The sequence below is a fragment of the Platichthys flesus genome, chromosome 14, assembly GCF_949316205.1.
Source record: "Platichthys flesus chromosome 14, fPlaFle2.1, whole genome shotgun sequence".
NCBI classification, from domain to species: domain Eukaryota; kingdom Metazoa; phylum Chordata; class Actinopteri; order Pleuronectiformes; family Pleuronectidae; genus Platichthys; species Platichthys flesus.
This window is the reverse complement of record NC_084958.1, coordinates 14,732,112-14,750,819: the sequence shown is the minus strand read 5'-3', so window position 1 is coordinate 14,750,819 and position 18,708 is coordinate 14,732,112. Positions and strand designations below refer to the sequence as shown.

The 18,708-nt window shown below is 43.1% G+C and overlaps 1 protein-coding gene across 2 annotated transcripts in view; it reads left to right on the top strand.

Annotated features, from left to right (window-relative positions):
- Window positions 1–18,708, top strand: part of LOC133968161 (dipeptidyl aminopeptidase-like protein 6) — a 68,709-nt gene that overhangs the window by 12,016 nt on the left and 37,985 nt on the right. The window contains exon 1 of one of the 2 annotated variants that reach the window (XM_062404047.1): window positions 2,133–2,794. The exons of the other annotated variant lie outside the window; for it this stretch is intronic. Within the exon in view, the coding sequence (XP_062260031.1) occupies window positions 2,600–2,794 (195 nt within the window). The 5' untranslated portion in view covers window positions 2,133–2,599. Of the gene's footprint in view, window positions 1–2,132; window positions 2,795–18,708 lie in introns of those variants that run through there. 2 annotated transcript variants of the gene reach the window in all.

The window sequence follows — 18,708 nt, the reverse complement described above, 5'->3', positions numbered from 1 at the left end:
CAAGGTGAGGGAGATTGCAAGACATATATCAGAGACGCCGGGATGGATGTCAAGCGACTCAGACCTATTTCCCCAAGGGTGCGCAGACCCAGGAAGAGTTACATGAATTACAGAAACAAATGATGACAGGGACCGGAGTGAACCACTGTGGAATAGGAGGATGCTTGAAGCCCAGATGTTCAGCCCCGAACAACAATCTCTGCTGACACTCCAATTAAAAAACATGCAAAGGCGTCAAACTAAGTTGTGATTCAATTAATTTATGAGTGATATTCGCAGTCAAAGGAAAATTGATTTTAAAATGAAGAGGAAGGGAGGAATGGGGGAATAACTTTAATTAGGCAGAGGCAGTAATGTCCTATCTCCTTGTTTTTGGATAGAAAGCCAAACCTTTGATATCAATGTTCTGTATTCCAGATACATATCCTACTATAAAGCTTACATTCATAATTCAAGCCGTAAATCAATGAGCCTTTAGGGGTTCTTTCAGATTTGGAGACGAAAAATTTATGAAACTCGCTCTTCGCTCAGAATTGCATTTAGAATAGTTTCACTTATGTCGTTGTGGTCTTTGTGTTGTGATTACTCGTTGCAGATCTTCGTGAAATGGACTTGATTTCACTAAACGGGCGATGCAGAGCGGCAGCACTCAGAAAATCTCGGGGCTGATCTGAGCCGAGCTTTGGCGCCGCTGCTTTGAAGTTGTTCCCCTGTGAAGATGACCTATTTCCCAGAAATACTGCTCGGGCCCGCTGGAGTGATAGTTTGAGCTGACACGGTGTGAGGCTGAGGGCTGTTCGCCTGTGGCAGTCGTGACAGGGGAATGGCAGAAATTTGAACACTTTGACTCAAGACCCTTACCCCCGCTCTCCACCCCACATAAGCCTATATTCTGCATTTACCAGGGAGCTCCATGGCCTTGGCATTTATGACCACTTCAACCATGAAATCACTTGCAATGTAGTGTATGAGCTGAATGCCAACTGAAAGTATAGGTAGGGCACGAATTTAGGGGAGTAACAGACACAGTGTTGGCTTAAATTATAACTGTTAGATGAGGTTTAAAGAAAAAGTATTTATAAGTCATAGTTTATGCAGGAGAGAGGTTTGCACGAACATTAAAAATAAGTTTTTTATCCTGCTGCAGGGGCGGATCCAGGGGCGGGACCACGGGGGGGGGGGGGTACTTGCCCCAGCGGAAAACTGATGGGCATCGGAAGTGCTGCTGTCCTGTCGATAAAAAAAAAGAAGAAAAAAACTATCACTGAAGCCATTTTCAGACATGAACTCTGGAGACAATTGGGTCGGACTTAATTTGGAGTTTTCCTAGAGAAAGTCTCTCACTCTCATATTCAGCCCCTCTGGCGAGTGTGAGGAGATTATAAGGAGTTCAGTAAGGTCTGAAAGCAGCTTAACTAAAATACTAACATAACTGTGACAATTTGTTGAACATTAAAATTTTCTATTTTTGGAAGTACACAATGTGCTTGAACAAGGCTCTAAGCTACAGTGTGTTTGACATATAATTGGCACCTATGTGTATGGCATGTGGCCCCTTAAATCGTAGATACATCGTTTTGCTCTAATTGTCTCTGGGTGTTGAAATATAGAAAAAATGTAATATGTACTTTTGTGTTTCAGGTTGTTTAATGGTTTGCGAAAGTTTTGTTTTCCCTAAGAAACAAGAATATGTGTTGCCTTACACGATCGAGGGTAGATTTCTCTGGAGACCGTGTGGTCAGCCTGCTCTAATGCAGTGCGCCACAGAGAGGCACTCGAGATCCGCCCTGGGACCGTGTGCTATGATTTTGGAGAAAGAATAATAACTATATTCATGAAATCATAAAAGGGAGTGACTTCGTGTAATTAGAGGTTTTTAAATGAAGGTGAATCGGGGTGAAACGCGTGTGGCTGAGGCGCGTGAATGGGCGTAAAAAGCGGCATAAGACAGCGGTGCTCCAGGAGAAGCAGCTCAGTGCTGGTCACTTCTCATGCAGAGCTCGTCTTCAGAGAGCAGTGCCGGGATCTCTGCGTCGTTCACACTCCTCGTGCTTGAGGGCAAAAAACAGAGCCGAAAGTGTGGCAACATTCTCTTTTTGCTCTTTCTTCTGGTTTGCGGACCATCAGCGGGAGTCCGGCGGGGGATCGAATGTCTGGCCGGAAACTCGGCGCATCCGCCCGCTGTTCTCGCTGTCAGGAGGCATCGGGAAACTGAAGAGGGGGAGGCAACGTGTTGTGAATACAGAAGAGCGCAACTATTGACACCTCGAGCCCACCAGTCTGCCGCGCGCCTGGATAAAGCGAAAAGGACATCGGATACAGGAATCGGCTTCACATCCAGCAGTGACTCAGCCACAATCCGCAGATGCGTATTTGACAGCTGAGTATCTTCTCCTTATCTTTTTATTGGGGGGGGGGCTCCATCCCTGAGGTGAAATCTGGCTGTCTGCCAGCGGGTCTCCTCGAAGCGCACAGGAAACAAATAGAGCTGCCCAAATAATAAAACAAACTAAGAAAGAAAGACACCACACAGAGACCCGTCTGTGGCTCTGATATGCTCTAAGTGTTGTTTTTTTTTTCATTGGACTGGACCTGTATCATGGCTTCGCTGTACCAGAGATTCACCGGGAAGATCAATACCGCCAATTCCTTCCCGCACCCACCTGAGGCCAGCCGGCTCCTCGGCGGACAGGTCGCAGACGAGGAGAACGCGGTGAAGAGCCCGCAGCAGCAGGTCGTCGACGGCAGGGCTCACGTGCCGTACCGCAAGAAATGCGTGCGGGAGGATGAGGCTGTAAGACACTTCTGTTTTATTTGCCAACATACCCCCCTCGCCCCCACCTCCCACCACACACCTTATATCTAGATATGTCTTTAAGACCATTCATTTTCAAAGACACAAGCACACACACACGCAACAACCGCAAATCTCTGCACGCATGTACGGGCCCACACATGGAGATATAGAAGCTCTCTCAGTGGCTTCACTTTTCACAGGCTGTCCAAGAAAGTTTTAACAGCATGATTAATATCCTGTAGCCGCTTGTTGTTGGAACTGGTGTCGTGTTTAACTGCACTGCTTTGCTTTTCGTCTTCGAATACTTGGAGCTGTCCGTGGTGCTGAAAGGTTTTCGGTCGCACACGGGTGGCAGAAACACTGACAGGGCTTCTGTCACGTCTCTTCACAAAGGGATCTTTGGCAGCTCTGACGTGGGTTTGATGCCGGTCCCCATCTTGGCCAGAAGATTGGGTTGAAAAGCCTTTTAGTGCAGATTACGAAGTGTGAACATCTTTACGAAGAAATGTAAACCGTTTGTCTTAATACTTACTACTAGTTGTCTGGTGAGTTTTATCATTGAGAATTAGTTAATCAGCTGGATGGTTATGTTTGGCTTTGGTCAGTAGTGTATCAGAACTTGTCTGGTGAGTTTTATCATTGAGAATTAGTTAATCAGCTGGATGGTTATGTTTGGCTTTGGTCAGTAGTGTATCAGAACTTGTTGTTACTGTTATTCACAAATGTTGTTGCATGTAGCTATAACATGAAACTAAATATCCTCAAACTGTATGAGGCATTCAGACGTGTATGTCTCTATGGCTGAAGTGAGAGCATGGGCAGGGTGTGCAGACGCAGGCAGGTCAGTTAGTAACCGACGGTTACGCCTGCCAAATGGTCGTGAGTCCTGTGAGGACCACAGACACGACTTACTGATCGGATTTCAACAAAGAGGATAAACAGTACCCTACCTTTAAGTATAGTTCCAAATTAAACAGATGTTAGAACTCTCATCCATGCATTGCTTTTTTGCCCAACATGTTTGGTTTCCATCCTCATCATCATCATGAAGTTGTTCCCGGTTTCTTTCCTCAGCTGCAGATGTAATCACCTGATCCAAATAGGAATAACCAAATAGAAACTTATCAGATATCTTTTCCCATCTAACCAATGCTTCTCGCTCCACATCAGGCCTCATGACCAACATGTCGTTCTTCGTTTGACTCGTGGCATTCAGTGTTTGCATTTAGGTTATTTCGCAGAGTTTGTATCAAATTTTTCAGTTTTATGATCACAACTAATTTCTAAGGCATGTTTTAAACTAGACGACAACAGCACAACAGAAAAAAAGAGATTAACAAGTGAAGTCAGTCTCTTTTGTTTTTTTTGGTTTCACTCTTCAAGCTTCAGCCTCCTGCCACCTTGCCGACTCGCTGCTCAGACTTGTTAATACGTGTATTGCTTGTTGCAGCCGACACCGGTTCAAACCTACAGCAAACACAAACACACTTTACTGGCCTCTCATCTGTAAATGGCTGCCAACACTGGGATGTTCCCCTGAATTATTGATGCCTGTCACATTGAGCACCAACGGATAAGGTTGGAAACAGGCTGAACGCTGACACCGCACTAGCTGTCAACAGCAGCAGCACCAGGGTAAACAGAAGCTTCTCCGTGATCTCCGTTCCCCCTTATTTCATTTAAAAGTCTCTGTGTCGGCTATTTGACTTACTTATAGTATATTAAGTACTTTTAAGAGGGCAATTCCATTAAGTCACAATTAAACCTTGGGAGTGTGTTACAGGAGTGGGACCAGGAGCTGTTTTGTTCACCCGGGGTTTCCAACATGTGTATTAGGTTTGCACCGTTAACCTTGAAGTCACCTTTAGTCCTGATGTCCCCCTGAGCCGTGCTGAAGCATGAAATTGCCTTTTGCCTCAGAAGAAGGGCGGACCATTTCAAGGAGCTATTTCCGACCGCGCCGCCTCCAGCGAAAGTTTGAATGAGCTGTTGTTGTTTCCATTTACTTTGCAGAGGGTGAGGGTGAGAACTGACTGAAAATGCTATGAATTTATTTCCCTTATCCAGACATTTGCTCCTGTTTTGCCTGTTTTTCAAAATAACCAAACCCTGCAGGTTGGATTGTGCGAAAAAGCTTTTTTGCTCAAAGCTGGTCAAAAAAATTTGAAGAAATCCAATTTTTTGGTTGTTTGTTCACTGCGGCGTTCCTCTAAGTGCCTGAGCTGACACAATGCAGCCCCTGCATCTTTGTAGGAGAGATGTGGGTGTCGTAGGATTGATTAATTGTTGCTGTGCTCTGTGTGCGAGCATCTGGGTTCTGGGCGAGAGTTTGAGTCACCTAGGGAGATATCAGCAGTCGTTCTTTCTCCTCGTTCCAAATAGAAACTCCAGTGTCCTAAATTAATTGTTGTTTTTGTGTAAAGGTGAAATATGGTGACATTTTACCTTCAACCAGGCGCCTGGGGGCCCCTGCATGACCTCCCCTCCATTGAGTCTTTCTTTATTCCATTTTGTTTGTGTTTCTCATTGTAATAATGAGAGATAACACACAGCTCTGCAGGGGTCGTAGTCAACCCACTGTGCCGTATGTCGAGCGGCAAAATAACATGACAAACATGGCAGCTTCCTTCTGAATAAATGCCAATTTACCCCTGGAGGAGTTTGATTAATTACCTCTGCTAATTAAGGAGGTTATGCTATCATCAGCGTTTGTTAATTTGACTCGACTACCATAAAACTACTGGGCAGATTTCTACAAAACGTGGTGGAAAGATACGGTATGGATCCGGAAAGCATCCATTAAATTGTGGTGCAGATCTGGATTAGGGGTCGATTCCAGGAATTTTGGATGTTGATGAAAAAACCTGGCATGTATAGAGGACTGATATCTAAGTATCTGAATCTAGTCGCTTTAAACATGGTTTCACAACGGGTGTGGGCTTTTTACATTGGCTGTATTGTAACATATGGTTAGAAACTGTTACCTACCACCAATGTGTAGCTGAGAAATGTAAAATGGCATTAAGGCTTGTTTTAATTTATGAGGACTGTTGGCTCTTGGCAAGGATAATATGCACTATAGAAATATGAATTCACGAGTATTCCAGTGGCGGAGAACAATAAAGAAAGTCATGTTCAACTACAAATAATATTTCTATAACCTAAAAGTAAAATCCCTCATCGTCTTCCAGTGAGTCCTGTGTTGTTTCCGACTGATAAACAATCTGAGTGGATCATTTCACTAATTATAACTCAGGGAAATCACAGATTTCTCCCTCAAGCTATAGAAAGGTTTTTAAAATCTTTCTTTAAACTTTAATCACAAATCTTTATTTGTGATTAAAGTGCGGTGGAAAGGTGACCTAATTTCACCTATGATCAGCTGCTCCTGTATAAAAATAATAACTGCCTGTACAACAAAGCTCTTATAACATAAAGACAGTGTGATATTCTCCCCGAGGAGGCAGTTGGCAAAGTAGGGGTTTTTCAAATAGCGAGGTTACACTGCAGGCTTTGTCTCTGGGAAAAAAACGAGAGCTACGAGCTCTTTGATTGATATTTTTTTAGATAAATGCCGTGTTTTTTTAATACTTCAAAGATTGTATTTCAGGGTTTATGTCCAGCCTGTAAAGTGCCATCTATTGATTACTTTAATTTTCGTGTTAGATAACCTGTTAATGCCCATGTCCTTGTCCAGCTTTGGATCACAGGGAATTGGATTTTAACAAGCAGTAATTCATAATCACCTTGGCAGAAGTGTTCAATTCAATTCGTATTGGTCATAGTCTTGCCCAGGGCTGGCAGACACACACACACACACACACACACACACACACACACACACACTGCCTGTCCTCATATGCACTTAACTGTGCCTTCAACTTAGAGACACTTCAGATATGAGTGAGACAGTTTGGCCTTTCGTCTTACTGTAGCTCTGAGTTTCCTTCGAGGTCCATAGCTCAGATGAATCAGGCACACAGAGCTCCGCCATTAAAGAGGAAGAGAGCAGCGAGATGTGAGCGGCTGTCCTCATTCTCTCTGCTGCTGCGCTAACTGAATGCTTTTGGTGACGACTGCTCACTGAAGACTCTGTCAACTGCTGCATTCATCCTAAAATGATGATGACGTGTCCCGAGGTGACCATCTTACACAACACAGGTGCTGTTACAAAAAGCCAGATGTGCGTTTTCCGTGTGTGTTTGTGTGTGTGTGTGTGACTGCTCAGTTATCTGGCTCTGTTATTATCCGTTATTAGAGTTAGCAGTGGAAAGATTACAGGAAATGAGGGGAGATGGAGAGAGATGAAAAATTAACTTGGTTTGTTAATTTGCAGGCAAGATAATGACAAAAACTACTGGACAGATTACGTCAAAACTTGGCAAAAGGATACGTGAGTGTACGTGAGGGAAGAGCCCAGTACATTTCGGTTTAGATCCTGATGAGGGGCTGGATCCACGATTGTTTTTTTCAGTTGGCTTAACTTTGCAAGATGGTGTTTTTTCCCTATTTTCACTGATTTGTCAAAATTCAGTCACATCTTCGAAGGTTTAGTGTGTAGAATTTAGTTACATCTAGATCAGATAATTACTCTTTTAACTCTGAGAGAAGTATTTTACTCATGAGATCTGAGACCGGAGCAAAACAGTAAAACTGAGGGATGGCGACATGCTCCATTGAGCCACGGGGGACTGCTGAGTCAAGAGATGATTCTCTGTGGTTTCCACCTGGGATTTATATCCCATAGTCGTCTGATCCTTAAACATATTGAACCTGGATCACAAAGCTAATCCTAAAATGTAACGAGGTGGCCCGACTTACAGGACACAATCGATCCAAGTGCTTAACACAAGGCAAAGCAACAAAGAAAAGCTATTTAAAGTCATTTAAAAGACAACTGGATTACACTGAGCACAGAATCAGCTCAAAACAAAGTACGATACAATTTGTTAAATAAGAAATATAGGCAGTGTAACATGGTTGACCATTCAGACCAGTGTACAGCAAAAGACACACGAGGCAAATGTGCTGTCACCAAGTGCCCCCCCCCCCCCCCCCCCCCCCCCTCAGGACAGCACAGCATCCTCAGTAGGACCTCTTGCTCAGCGTTGCCATGGTTGCAAAGGTGGAGAGGGTGAGGCTGCAAGCTCTGGAACACACACACACACACACACACACACACACACACACACACACACACACACACACACACACTGCTGCATGTTGAGGGCTCTGACTGCCATCTGGAGATGAGGCAGGCCTCACATTGCCCACTGTGTGTCCTCCCCTTGTGTCATGACACACGTTCCATCCACCGTAACCATTTTGTTTTGTTTTTCGCTTCAATCTGAAAGTCGTTCCCTCTCTGGACCCTAATGGACACGAGTCTCTCCTCCTGTTGCAGCATCTCGGTCTCTGCTGACTGTCGTATTCACTATCGACAAGTGCTTTTTTTCCAATTTGTTCCTCCGTTCCCGGCGGGCATCTCAACAGGTCATTCACCCACCCGGCATCTCCCTGCTCGGTTCCACGCCATCGATCATCCAGCCTCTCACCACCTCCCCGCCCCCGACAGACCTGTCAACAGCACGTCTGCAGGCCGCCCTGCCTCCGCCGCCTCGCTGTGAGACTGTCCCTCTTCCTCTCGGTGATTTACTGTATTATTACACAAGCTGACAGGGCTATCAGTCAGCGTTTAAATACAGACAGCCCTTATTACTCCGTGATGAGACAAGACGTGGATCCTGACCAACGGTTGATTCTTGGCCTCGGCCGCTTACGGTAGATTCTAGATCACAAGAAGAAATAAACCCATTATCATCCGTCATTAAAACCTCCTTTTTTGTATTTTTCGATATCGGTTATATTTTGGGCTGGGCAATTATTATCATTATTATTTATTCAATAGCAATATAACAAAGGTTAAATACATATTGATGTATTGCTTATGCATTGTGCAGGCACAGTGAGAAGGTGAAACACAAAAATCGACGACCTTCAGTCTCGAGCAAAAATCTGTCTTTGCACTTAAAAGAATTGATAATGTGACAGAAAAGGTAATTGTGGACATCGACTGATATAATGATCTTTATCTTGATATAATTGTTTACCTTACCTGCCAGCCCTGGTTTTATTCAAATTGACCTTTTAATCCTTTTAATTTTTCAGTTTAACAAATTTATCAAAATGTAGTCAATAACATGCAGCATAGAAAGGAAAATCCACTCAGTCATCAGCCTTATTGTTGATCTTCTACTAACTTCAATGTCGATATATAAAAGGTTTCTGCTGCTTTTAAGCGCGAGCAGCTAAATATAACCGTCTTTGAACGCGGCTCGTCCCCATTTCCTTTTCTCCTCTTGTTCCCGTCTCGTGTTTTTTCACTTCGGGTATTGTTTTCAGTGTTTTCCCATCCGAGGATTAGCTTCTGTAGTCGGGTGGTTAATAATGAGTGCCGCTCCTTTTAAGAGAGGAGGAAAAAGCAAAGAGTTGACTTCACTGTCTTCGCTTTGTCAAAATGGCAGTTTTTATTTATTACACTGTGCCATCCCATTGAAATAACAAACAGCAGGATCATTTTTTTTAATAGCTTTTCCATGCACTGTGTCTATTTAGCCACTAGAGACTGATGTCTAACAATCATTGTATCAACTCTGTACACTGCACTGTACAGATGTATATGCAGTTCTGTAGGTGAGACTTTGGTTCTTGTGAACACAGACTAAGACACAGTATTTTCAATCAAACAATAAATCAAACAATCACTCAAACAAACAAACAAACTAGCAAACAAACAAACTTACACATTTTATTTGTACAGCCCATATTCACGAATTGTTCTCACAGAGCTTAACAAGGTGCAATTCACTGAAAACTAGCGTAAAGAGTGAAGACAAACTCCCAAAATAACTTTTAGGAGGGAAAAAAACATAGAATCCTCAAGAGACTGAGAGATGCCTCTCCCAGGACAGAAGAGCAACAGATGTCATGTGTAGCAGAGCACATGAACAGAATAATGATATTTACACACATGAGTAAAGACGGTGTCTTATATATTTCAAGAGGCGTATCGATGCTTAAAGTATTTATTCAAAAGAAATTGTCTGACAGAGATGAAGGGCAATCTAGTTATTGCAAAATCTGTATAACATTGGATCATATTATGTTAATATTGCAGTAACTAATAAGGTCAAAAATGCATCAAATATACAGAAAAATCAAGATTCTTTCCTTCACTGCTTCGAGCCAATCAGCTCGCTCGGCTAATGTCTCATCCAGGTCCAAGAAGATGATAATGTCACCTCTCATTAGGACTGGAAAGGTTACACGGTCACTAAGCAACCTCAGCTACACCGAGACACCGCTCTGACACAAAGACCTTTTACTGACAGAGACATTGCTTGATTGCAATTTTGCTCAAGAAGGGTTGCAGATCCAATTCCCATTGGAGGATGCGTTACAGCTGTTTGCCTCACCCTTATAAGCGTCTGTGGGTTAAGGAGCTGGATCTTTAAGCTCTCATCTATGCAGCAACACTTCATGCTCACAAATGTTAGTTTTTCTTATCAAATAAGATAAGTACTCGAAATAGATCATCAATAATGAAGACAGAGCTTTAAAGTCAGTACAGGATATTTCTCCTACAACGTTTCTGTCAGCTGGAGTTAGAGAAGCCGAGTGAAGATCTGTTTCTCCCGAGTCCCCTCACCGACGTTTCCCGGGCTGAGATCAGGCAGCAGTAATCTGTTGTGTGTCACGCGGGCACATTCTCTTATCGACCCCGCCATGATACAGCAGCGACACACGCACGCAGACACACAAGTGCACCATTTAACGGGTACACAAACACATGCACACATGCAGAATTAGGCAAAAAAGTTGTCACGGCAAAGTCGGGCATTTTACAGCGGAGCAAATTCTGTAGGGAACAGAAGGTTCACCTTTGTACTTCTGTTGCGACCGAGTCAGCGCAGAGACAAAGAGTGATGATCCTTCTGATGCTGAAATCAAAAGTCTTGAGGCTGCGACTCAGCTTATCGCTCGTATCACATTGTGTTTTTCTAACAGTCCCCAGATGTGGCCCTTCTTTATCAGATGGCGAGAACAACTCAGAATATTCGTCACCTCACAGCAAGAAGGTTTTATTGTATTGTATATTCACAACTGTAGTTGTGAATATGAGAGTGAATGGTTGTTTGTCTCTATATGTTGACCCTGCGTTATGCTGGCAACTTGAGAGGCCACGTGACGGCCACGTTGCATTCGATCGTGGCAGTCATCTGTGCCATTATGACAATAAAACCAAAGGCAGCCATTGTAAATTGAGTTTGTTGCACCTGCGTTGAAAAAGCCAAAGGGTCTGTGCTGTATCAAAGCTCTGCTGACGTTGGTTCACTCCCAAAATTATGCCAGGGCTAAGCAGGCCTAGTCCTGCCTCTGGGCTCTGGTGTAGTCTTCAGATGAATAACACATGAGGAAGGTGTTCATGTTGCATCCTCGCCAGAGCTCTTGTGTGCATTCCGGTCTGCACACCGGTGGCAGGTGAGAAAAGTTTGGTCCCTGCAGCCATGAAGGTGGGATTGAAGCTTGTTACTTCTCGTATAGGAAAAAGCTCAGCATGAGTAATAAGAGTAATAAGCTGTTCGCTGCATCTTATCTCTGGATTTGTGGTGTGTTGTGTGCGTTAGTGTGTATATCTGCTAACTCACCTCTTGTGTGCAAGTGCATGTGGGTCATTGTCACTGTAGAGGGCTTTTTTCTGTAGGGGACATTCGATTTGTATGTACTCCACCATCTCCAGTCGATATTTCTCTCCTCTTCCTCCGAGTCTGAATGAGACCAAGAGCTCTTGAGATGGGGAAGGACGGAGAGGTATAGTCTGCGTTTCCCTGAGCTGGGAGTCGAGCGCCGACTTTTGTGATGATGTTGAGTGTGGCGCTCGCATGGAGAATTATTGTGTGGTGTAGCGGAGTTGGAGAGAACCGGGAGTGCTATTGAGTGATTCGCTATTCTGGAGCTGGCAGCCTGTCGAATCGTACCCCCACCGAAGATACGAAAGCCAAACAGTGATGATTGATGTTGCTCTGCTCACTGCATTCGCTGATGCATCATGGGAATACAGGGGCTTTATGGCTGGTGGTGAATGGGAGGGCATCTTGCTGTGCTCACATTATGGTTTATTTGCTGAGACAAATATACAAATGTTGTTAGTTTCAATCTGACGTTTTCAATCCAGTACTGATTCAGTCCTGCATGTGAAAATGCCGTTATATGTCTCTTCTCAGAATTTTTTAATTAACATGGGGGCTTTCTTCCATGCAGGTCTTACAGGTATCTTCTTTATAGTGAAGCGATTTGTTGTTTAAATGATTGGGAACTGAGCTTTTGTCCACCTGGGGGCAGCAGCACAGGTTATGAATACAACAGTGGAATCTTATCACTTTATAAAGTTACATGTTAGCAAACATTGGCTTATTTGCATCTATTCGGAGAAATGTTTCTGGCCCCCTAATGACTGTGAGTTCATCCATTTAGCTCAATTTTGGTCCCCACCAGATCCTTAGGGAAATTGGCTTCCATCCCTATAAGGTCTTGAATCTTGTTTTCTTCGAGATATCATTTTGATATATGTATTTTTTTGTTGTTGTGTCCATTGCGTGATAGAAACATCATCACATTTTCCTGCTGTATTCTCACATATTTCTATATGACATTACTTAAGTGCTGCTTTAAATTATAACCCTGACATCTGTAAGTTTGTGTTTATCGAGAGTCTCCTGCATTGCTTTTCTGAGCCTTCACCAGTGAAAGGAGCTCAGCACGGTGGTGAATGCAGCAGCTGTCACACCTGACACTTCATTCAGTATTCCTGCAAAGCCTCGAGGGCACAGATACAATGTGCACTTACCGACGCCCTTACAGGTATTAGCTTCACTGGGTCACCGCCTTCGTCCACCCGACCTCCCGAGACTTGAAAGAAAATTCCAGCCTGTGTTGGCCCTTTAGCTTCGTGAGCAGAACTTTTATCAGCCCAGAAATTCAGAGTTGTGTGGGTAAATTGCTCCGGGGAGAGAAAAGTAGAGGAGAGACAGGATAAACAACCCTGGTTAAAAAGCACCATAAAGTGGGCCAGCTCTGCGTGTGGTGTGTAATGCTGATCTGTGCTGAACAGCCAGACGCAGCTAATGGCCCAGGTAAGTGGTTCAGTGCTGATTGTTGTGTGAGGGGCCCGATCGCTCCGGCCTCATCCCTCCTCAATCTCCTCCAGGCTTGTTGTGTTTCAGAGATAAGATGAAGTCAGACCCCACGTTCTGCTTGATTCTCTCTCAAGGTGACCACTGGTGTGATGTAATCATTTACTTGCTTAAGTTTATGTATTTTTATTTATTTAAAAGCAAATATCTGTACTTTCTACTCCAAACTCCAAACTCAAGTACTTATTTACCTTTACTCAAATAGAAAAGTTGATGTATTACTTTAAATACAAGTACGTATTTACTTTTACTTAAATATAAAATTGAATGTGGTAGTTTTACATTTTTTAATTTTTTTCTATTTATTTGTACTGTTACTTTGACCTCCTTCGGTTTAACCACAGTGGATATTCTGGGGTCTCCTTGCTGACCTGTTTTTTTCCTGAGACAAAAACAGACACACACATTCACACGCACACACACACACCACAGACCCACACTTTGTCTTAATGCTTAGAACTTAGTGCTGAGATGCTGACAACGGAATTATTCTTACTGAGAGCTGAGGTGTGTCTCTGTGTATATGACAGGGTCATCATTCTCTCCGTCTCTCTCTCTCTCTCTCTCTCTCTGAGTCCACATCACTCCTCGCTCACTCTCCAACACCGACACTCACGAGCAGCTGCTCCGTCCGTCACAATGAGAACACACAAGTTGTCCCGGCTGGAGAGACTGTGGAGGGTGAGTATGTGAGATCTTCTCAGGGGGACACGTCTGTTTATTAAATGTGCCACATGGCGTCTCTCTCTCTCTCCTCTGTCTTAATTATGACTTTTAATCAGCAGGTTACTGAGCACTTGAAAAACAAGCTTCTTTAGTCTTGAGGAAGTGTCAGCGTCCGTTATTAATTTATTTAGCTCTCAAACTGTCTGATGATATAATGAGGATTTCAGCTGACAGGCACCGTTGTAAGTTTTTGTTAATTCCCTGCAAAAATAACAGTCGTCATATATATATAAAGTTGACATCTTGTAAACTTCATCACCAGCTTCTAGGGACACACACTGAAGGGCAGATTGGTGTCATCAACGTATATTACGCAGCTCTGTGTCACAGTTTTATAGAGTGAATAGAGGGATTCAGTATAACCATCTTTTACTCCACCTGCACCTCAAATAACGTATGAATAAAATCACATGTTTTTGATATGACATGTTTAAATCTAAAAGCAGACAAGCAGGATCCAGCAGAGAAAAACTTTAATGCACTCGACTCGGAGGCATTAACTGTGGTTAAGCAAAGGTTGCAGTTTAATGCACAGAGTGCTTCCTCATCCCTATCATGCATTATCAGCTCTTTTTTTTATACTAAGATACATATTTAATATACGGCCCATTAGACAAATGTGGATCTCAACAGTACAAACATTTAGTCTTGTCCTAACCTCTGATAGGACTCCATAATTAGTCTCTTCGTAGTTTCTATTAATAAATTAACTTTCCTCACTCATTTTGTTTAGTATTAAAGCATCAGTTTCTTACTCTGATCTTTGCTGCTTGTTTAAAGACATTTAACCAATCGTAATTTACATGAAGTTAACTATAGCTAGTTAGCAGTGGGACACCTTAACCACACCTCCGAATGCCCTGTCAACCAATCGGCTCTGTTTGCTCCAGACTTCTCAACCCGAGAAGTCCATTCACCCATCTACCTCATCCCTCGCTCTGCTAGTCCATATCTGCGTCCGTTCATCCTCCTTCCCTCATCCCTTCATTCTTCTTTTCCTTATCTCATCTCCCCTCTTCCTCCTTCCCTCATTCCTACCTGCATCCCTTTATCTTCCTTTCCTCATCCCTACCCACGTCCATTCAACCTTCTACCCTCATCCCTTCACCGCCCGCCTCTCATCCTATCCTCATCCCTTCATCCTTCTTTCATCCCTACCCGCATCTCTTTATCCTCTTTCTCTCACCTCACCCTTTAATCCTCATTTCCTCTTCCCTACCCATATCCCTTCATCCTCTCTTTCTTCCCTCCCTCATTCCTTCTTATTCAGTTGGGTTCATACCCTTTGCCCATCTCATTATCAGCTCAGAGGGGATGATGCCTGAGTTGAAACCCCCCACACAGACTCTTCTTTCGCCCGGTAACCAGTTCATCCTCTGTGACCAGCACACAAGACGCATGTGTGACTCAGCATTCATTCATTTTAACTCAACATCCAAGATATTAATTTCCATTCAAACCTTTAATCACATATTGTAGGTTTGGCCCTCGGTTGTGACGCTGATCTGTATTCACAATGATGCTGGTTTGGACATTTGTTCCTCTCTCTATTCGTTTACTGCCACCACTTTTCCCTCACCACCGCCACTAAAAGCGACTCGATAAAAAAATATCAACTAACTTTAAGCTGTTTCTTACGCAGTGTATTTGTGCATTTGTGGAGCGTTAAGCAATCTCATCAAGGACATCGTAATTCGTTTTTCCTTGGTGTGTGTACACACACTCAGGAGCTCAGCAGGGCAAGATGTTTTCACTTGATGCTATCGGCGTCACACGCGGAGCGGGAGGCGATGAAACAGTGTCTGGCTTCGATGGACTCGGGCAACAGCTTAGCGGCTGACACTGATCTCGCTCGGCGTCCTGGGATTTTGTCCTTGTGGCTGCCGTGATGCCTGAAATATGCATTTGCTTTGACGTGACGCAAGTTTGACACGAGAGTCTCAAAACCGAAACCAAACCCAGAGGCCGAGACCTGACAGTGTACAAGCTGTCACAATGTTTTCATATTTTATGTTTCAATGTTTCACGTAGAAGTTTATGTAAAAAAAGCAGTGCTTTAAGGTATACACTCATCTCCGGACATTTTACTTTAATGATCCAGAGGGGCTGTTTGTGAGAACATAAATATTCGAGTCAGTTGCTCTGAGTATTTTCTGGGAATGTTCCTGCCGGCCCCCTGAGAGATGTCCGTAAACTGTCACAGTGACCTGGACTAACAAAATAATTTCAAAACTATCTGAATGGGTAGATTCCTTCAGAGATAATAGAGATGGTCTTTATTTTTGGCCCTTTCAAGCAGAGCTGATGACAGTTGAATGACAATAACAACACCAGAGAACCTTGTTTATTGCTTATTCTGACTGGGAAGCTTATTCAATTTCTGTCTTTGTCTGTGTACTTACATGTGTGTGCGTGGGAGAGCGATACAGGTTGGTGTTTGTGTGTGTGTGTGTTTGTTTGTGTAAAATGCCTCATTTAAAGCCTGAAGTTATAATAAAGAGAGACAAAGATAAATAATTAAATGATTGGAAACTTTGGTCCTTGGGGAAAATGCTGCACCCTGATGATGAAACCTTTTTTAAACATGCAGTGAATGATGCACTTTTCATTCCGATGCTTCTAATTTGCCTTTAATTACTCCCCTCAGTATCTCATCTGCATTCTTAAGAAGAAAATATGAACTGCAGTGAGTTATGAATGATCCTGGTGAGAGTCGGTGAATGACCCTGTTTTTAACATTAGTGATGATTAATATCTCCCTGATCTGAGTGTGCAACACGCGTCACTGTTAATTCCTCATTTATTGCCCTTGCGACCGAGCTTTACTCTCCAACAAATTTTACAGAACTACTGTACTTGCCAAACAGCAGTGTTGACTTTTTTTTCCATTTTATAACCCTCTTGTAATTCCTCGATGAGCACACATAAAGTTCATGAGGCTCGTAAGTCTGCTTTACAGGGACTGGATCAGCAGATGGGTTAATGCCCTGTGAACGCACTGCTGACTCACCCCGCTCAAGTCTCCAACTACACGCCAGCTGCCCATGTGGCGCACTTAATGAACAACTTCAACGTCTCCTTGTTGACATAACTTTTGCCGCTGTTGTGTTTTTATCGTCTGATTTCGAAAAGCTGCTTCTGTTTGCTCGCTTCTCTTTCAGCCCAGATTCCATAAAGGTGCCCTCTGGGTGTTTTTGGTAAATTACTGTGATCTTCAAAGTTTGCTTTGATGAAATGAACTCGTGAAAAACACTGAGAGTCGTGTGGAGTGTTGTTAACTCTCCACACATTGGTTTTATGATTTGAAGATTAGGACGCTGGAGGGCTGTTGTTTTACATCCATTTGCTGAAGTTTGTCTGTGCTAATCTTAAATCTAACACCTACATAAGATCAGGATCAAAACCAGTCATGGTCTCATATACAACCTAGAATTCAGTACGTAGAGTGCATTCCTTCACCAAGGCCCAATATTCTCCTGATGAAACCACATTAATATTCACCAGATCCTGGTTTTTGGGATCTTCACCAAATTTCATGCAATCATAAATATCAGTCTCTTAAATTTGCATATTTTTTTCTCTCTTAGAAATCAAGGAAAACATTTAAAAATGCGCTAATGTTAAAGAAACAAACAAAAATCCTCTGCCCGCTGGTCCGGATCTGCACCAAAATGTGTTGTTTTCTCTCCTGACACATATCAGAAGTTTCATGGTAATCACTGTAATATTTTTGCATTATTATGCTAAATAACGGACAGAATTACACCTGTGTGGTTTGGAAATGTTTAAATTTATTCGTGTCATTCCAGCAATATATGTAAAACACACAGTAGAACAAAATTGGGTTTCTTAGGCCTTGTCCGCACGTACAATCCAAAAGACAAGAAAAACCAAAGCAGCTGTTTCAGACACAAGTGCAACACTCATTAGGTGAAGTCAAGTGCCTGACTTAAGAATTATGCTTAAATGATTTAAAAAACATAATAATAAGCATATTAAATACAATGATTTATAGGTATTTAAGATACTTCAGAGTTTGTAATGAATCCAAATATTTTCGTGTGTGGAAAACACAAAAAATATTTTGTCCTCAGAGCATTATGGATAATGAATATAAGCAAGATATGATGTGTGAAAGCAGTGATGATGTGTGAGCACTGGCTTCTTTGAGATCATCATCAAAAGTGTGGGTCTATTAAAAAGTATATCTATTTCAAAAAGAGTATTTCACGAGCTTTCCCCTCTGAGCCCAAAGACAAATAATTGGCTACCGCATGCGTCCCCGTGGTCTCTCGCTCTGAGCTCAGAGGCTCCTTCAGTCCTCGTCTGTCTTCTTTGTTTGATGTTCCTGAGCAGACTCTTGTTCCCCGGAGATATCGAAGTCTGCAGTTTGAAAGGAGCCTGGCTTTGTGTCTGCTAAATTAAAATTGGAGCAGATGAGCTTTAAGTGCGCAGGAACCTAATCTTGCAGTAAATGAAAGGTTTGTGGGTCTGGTCGGGACTGCTGAGATCTACGTGGCCCAACTGGGATCACAGTGTAAGCACCCATTATCTGCAGCTGTTATACTGTTTCCCACTTATTTTCTCCAGGGGTATATATATTCCCCCTGCTGCTTTTGTCAGACACTGACCTGTGTGGGTCTTTTACTTCTGCTTGAGTGGCAGTCACTGAAAAGCTGCCGAGGCGCTCGATGGCGTGCCGTGGAGACGAGCTGCATCTGTGTGACATTTTGTGCAGGTGATAGAGACTGGTGCGATCTGTTGTTTAGGGGTCACAGGAGAAAAAAAGATAAGGTGTCTTCATATAGATTATGGAAAATAATCAAAAACAGGAACCCCCTCACCTGCCATGTACAGTAAGCCCCTGTAGCCTTACAAGAGTTGGATGTTAACTTTAGTTTGATCATCAGGGAGTTGGTGGGAGGATGAAAT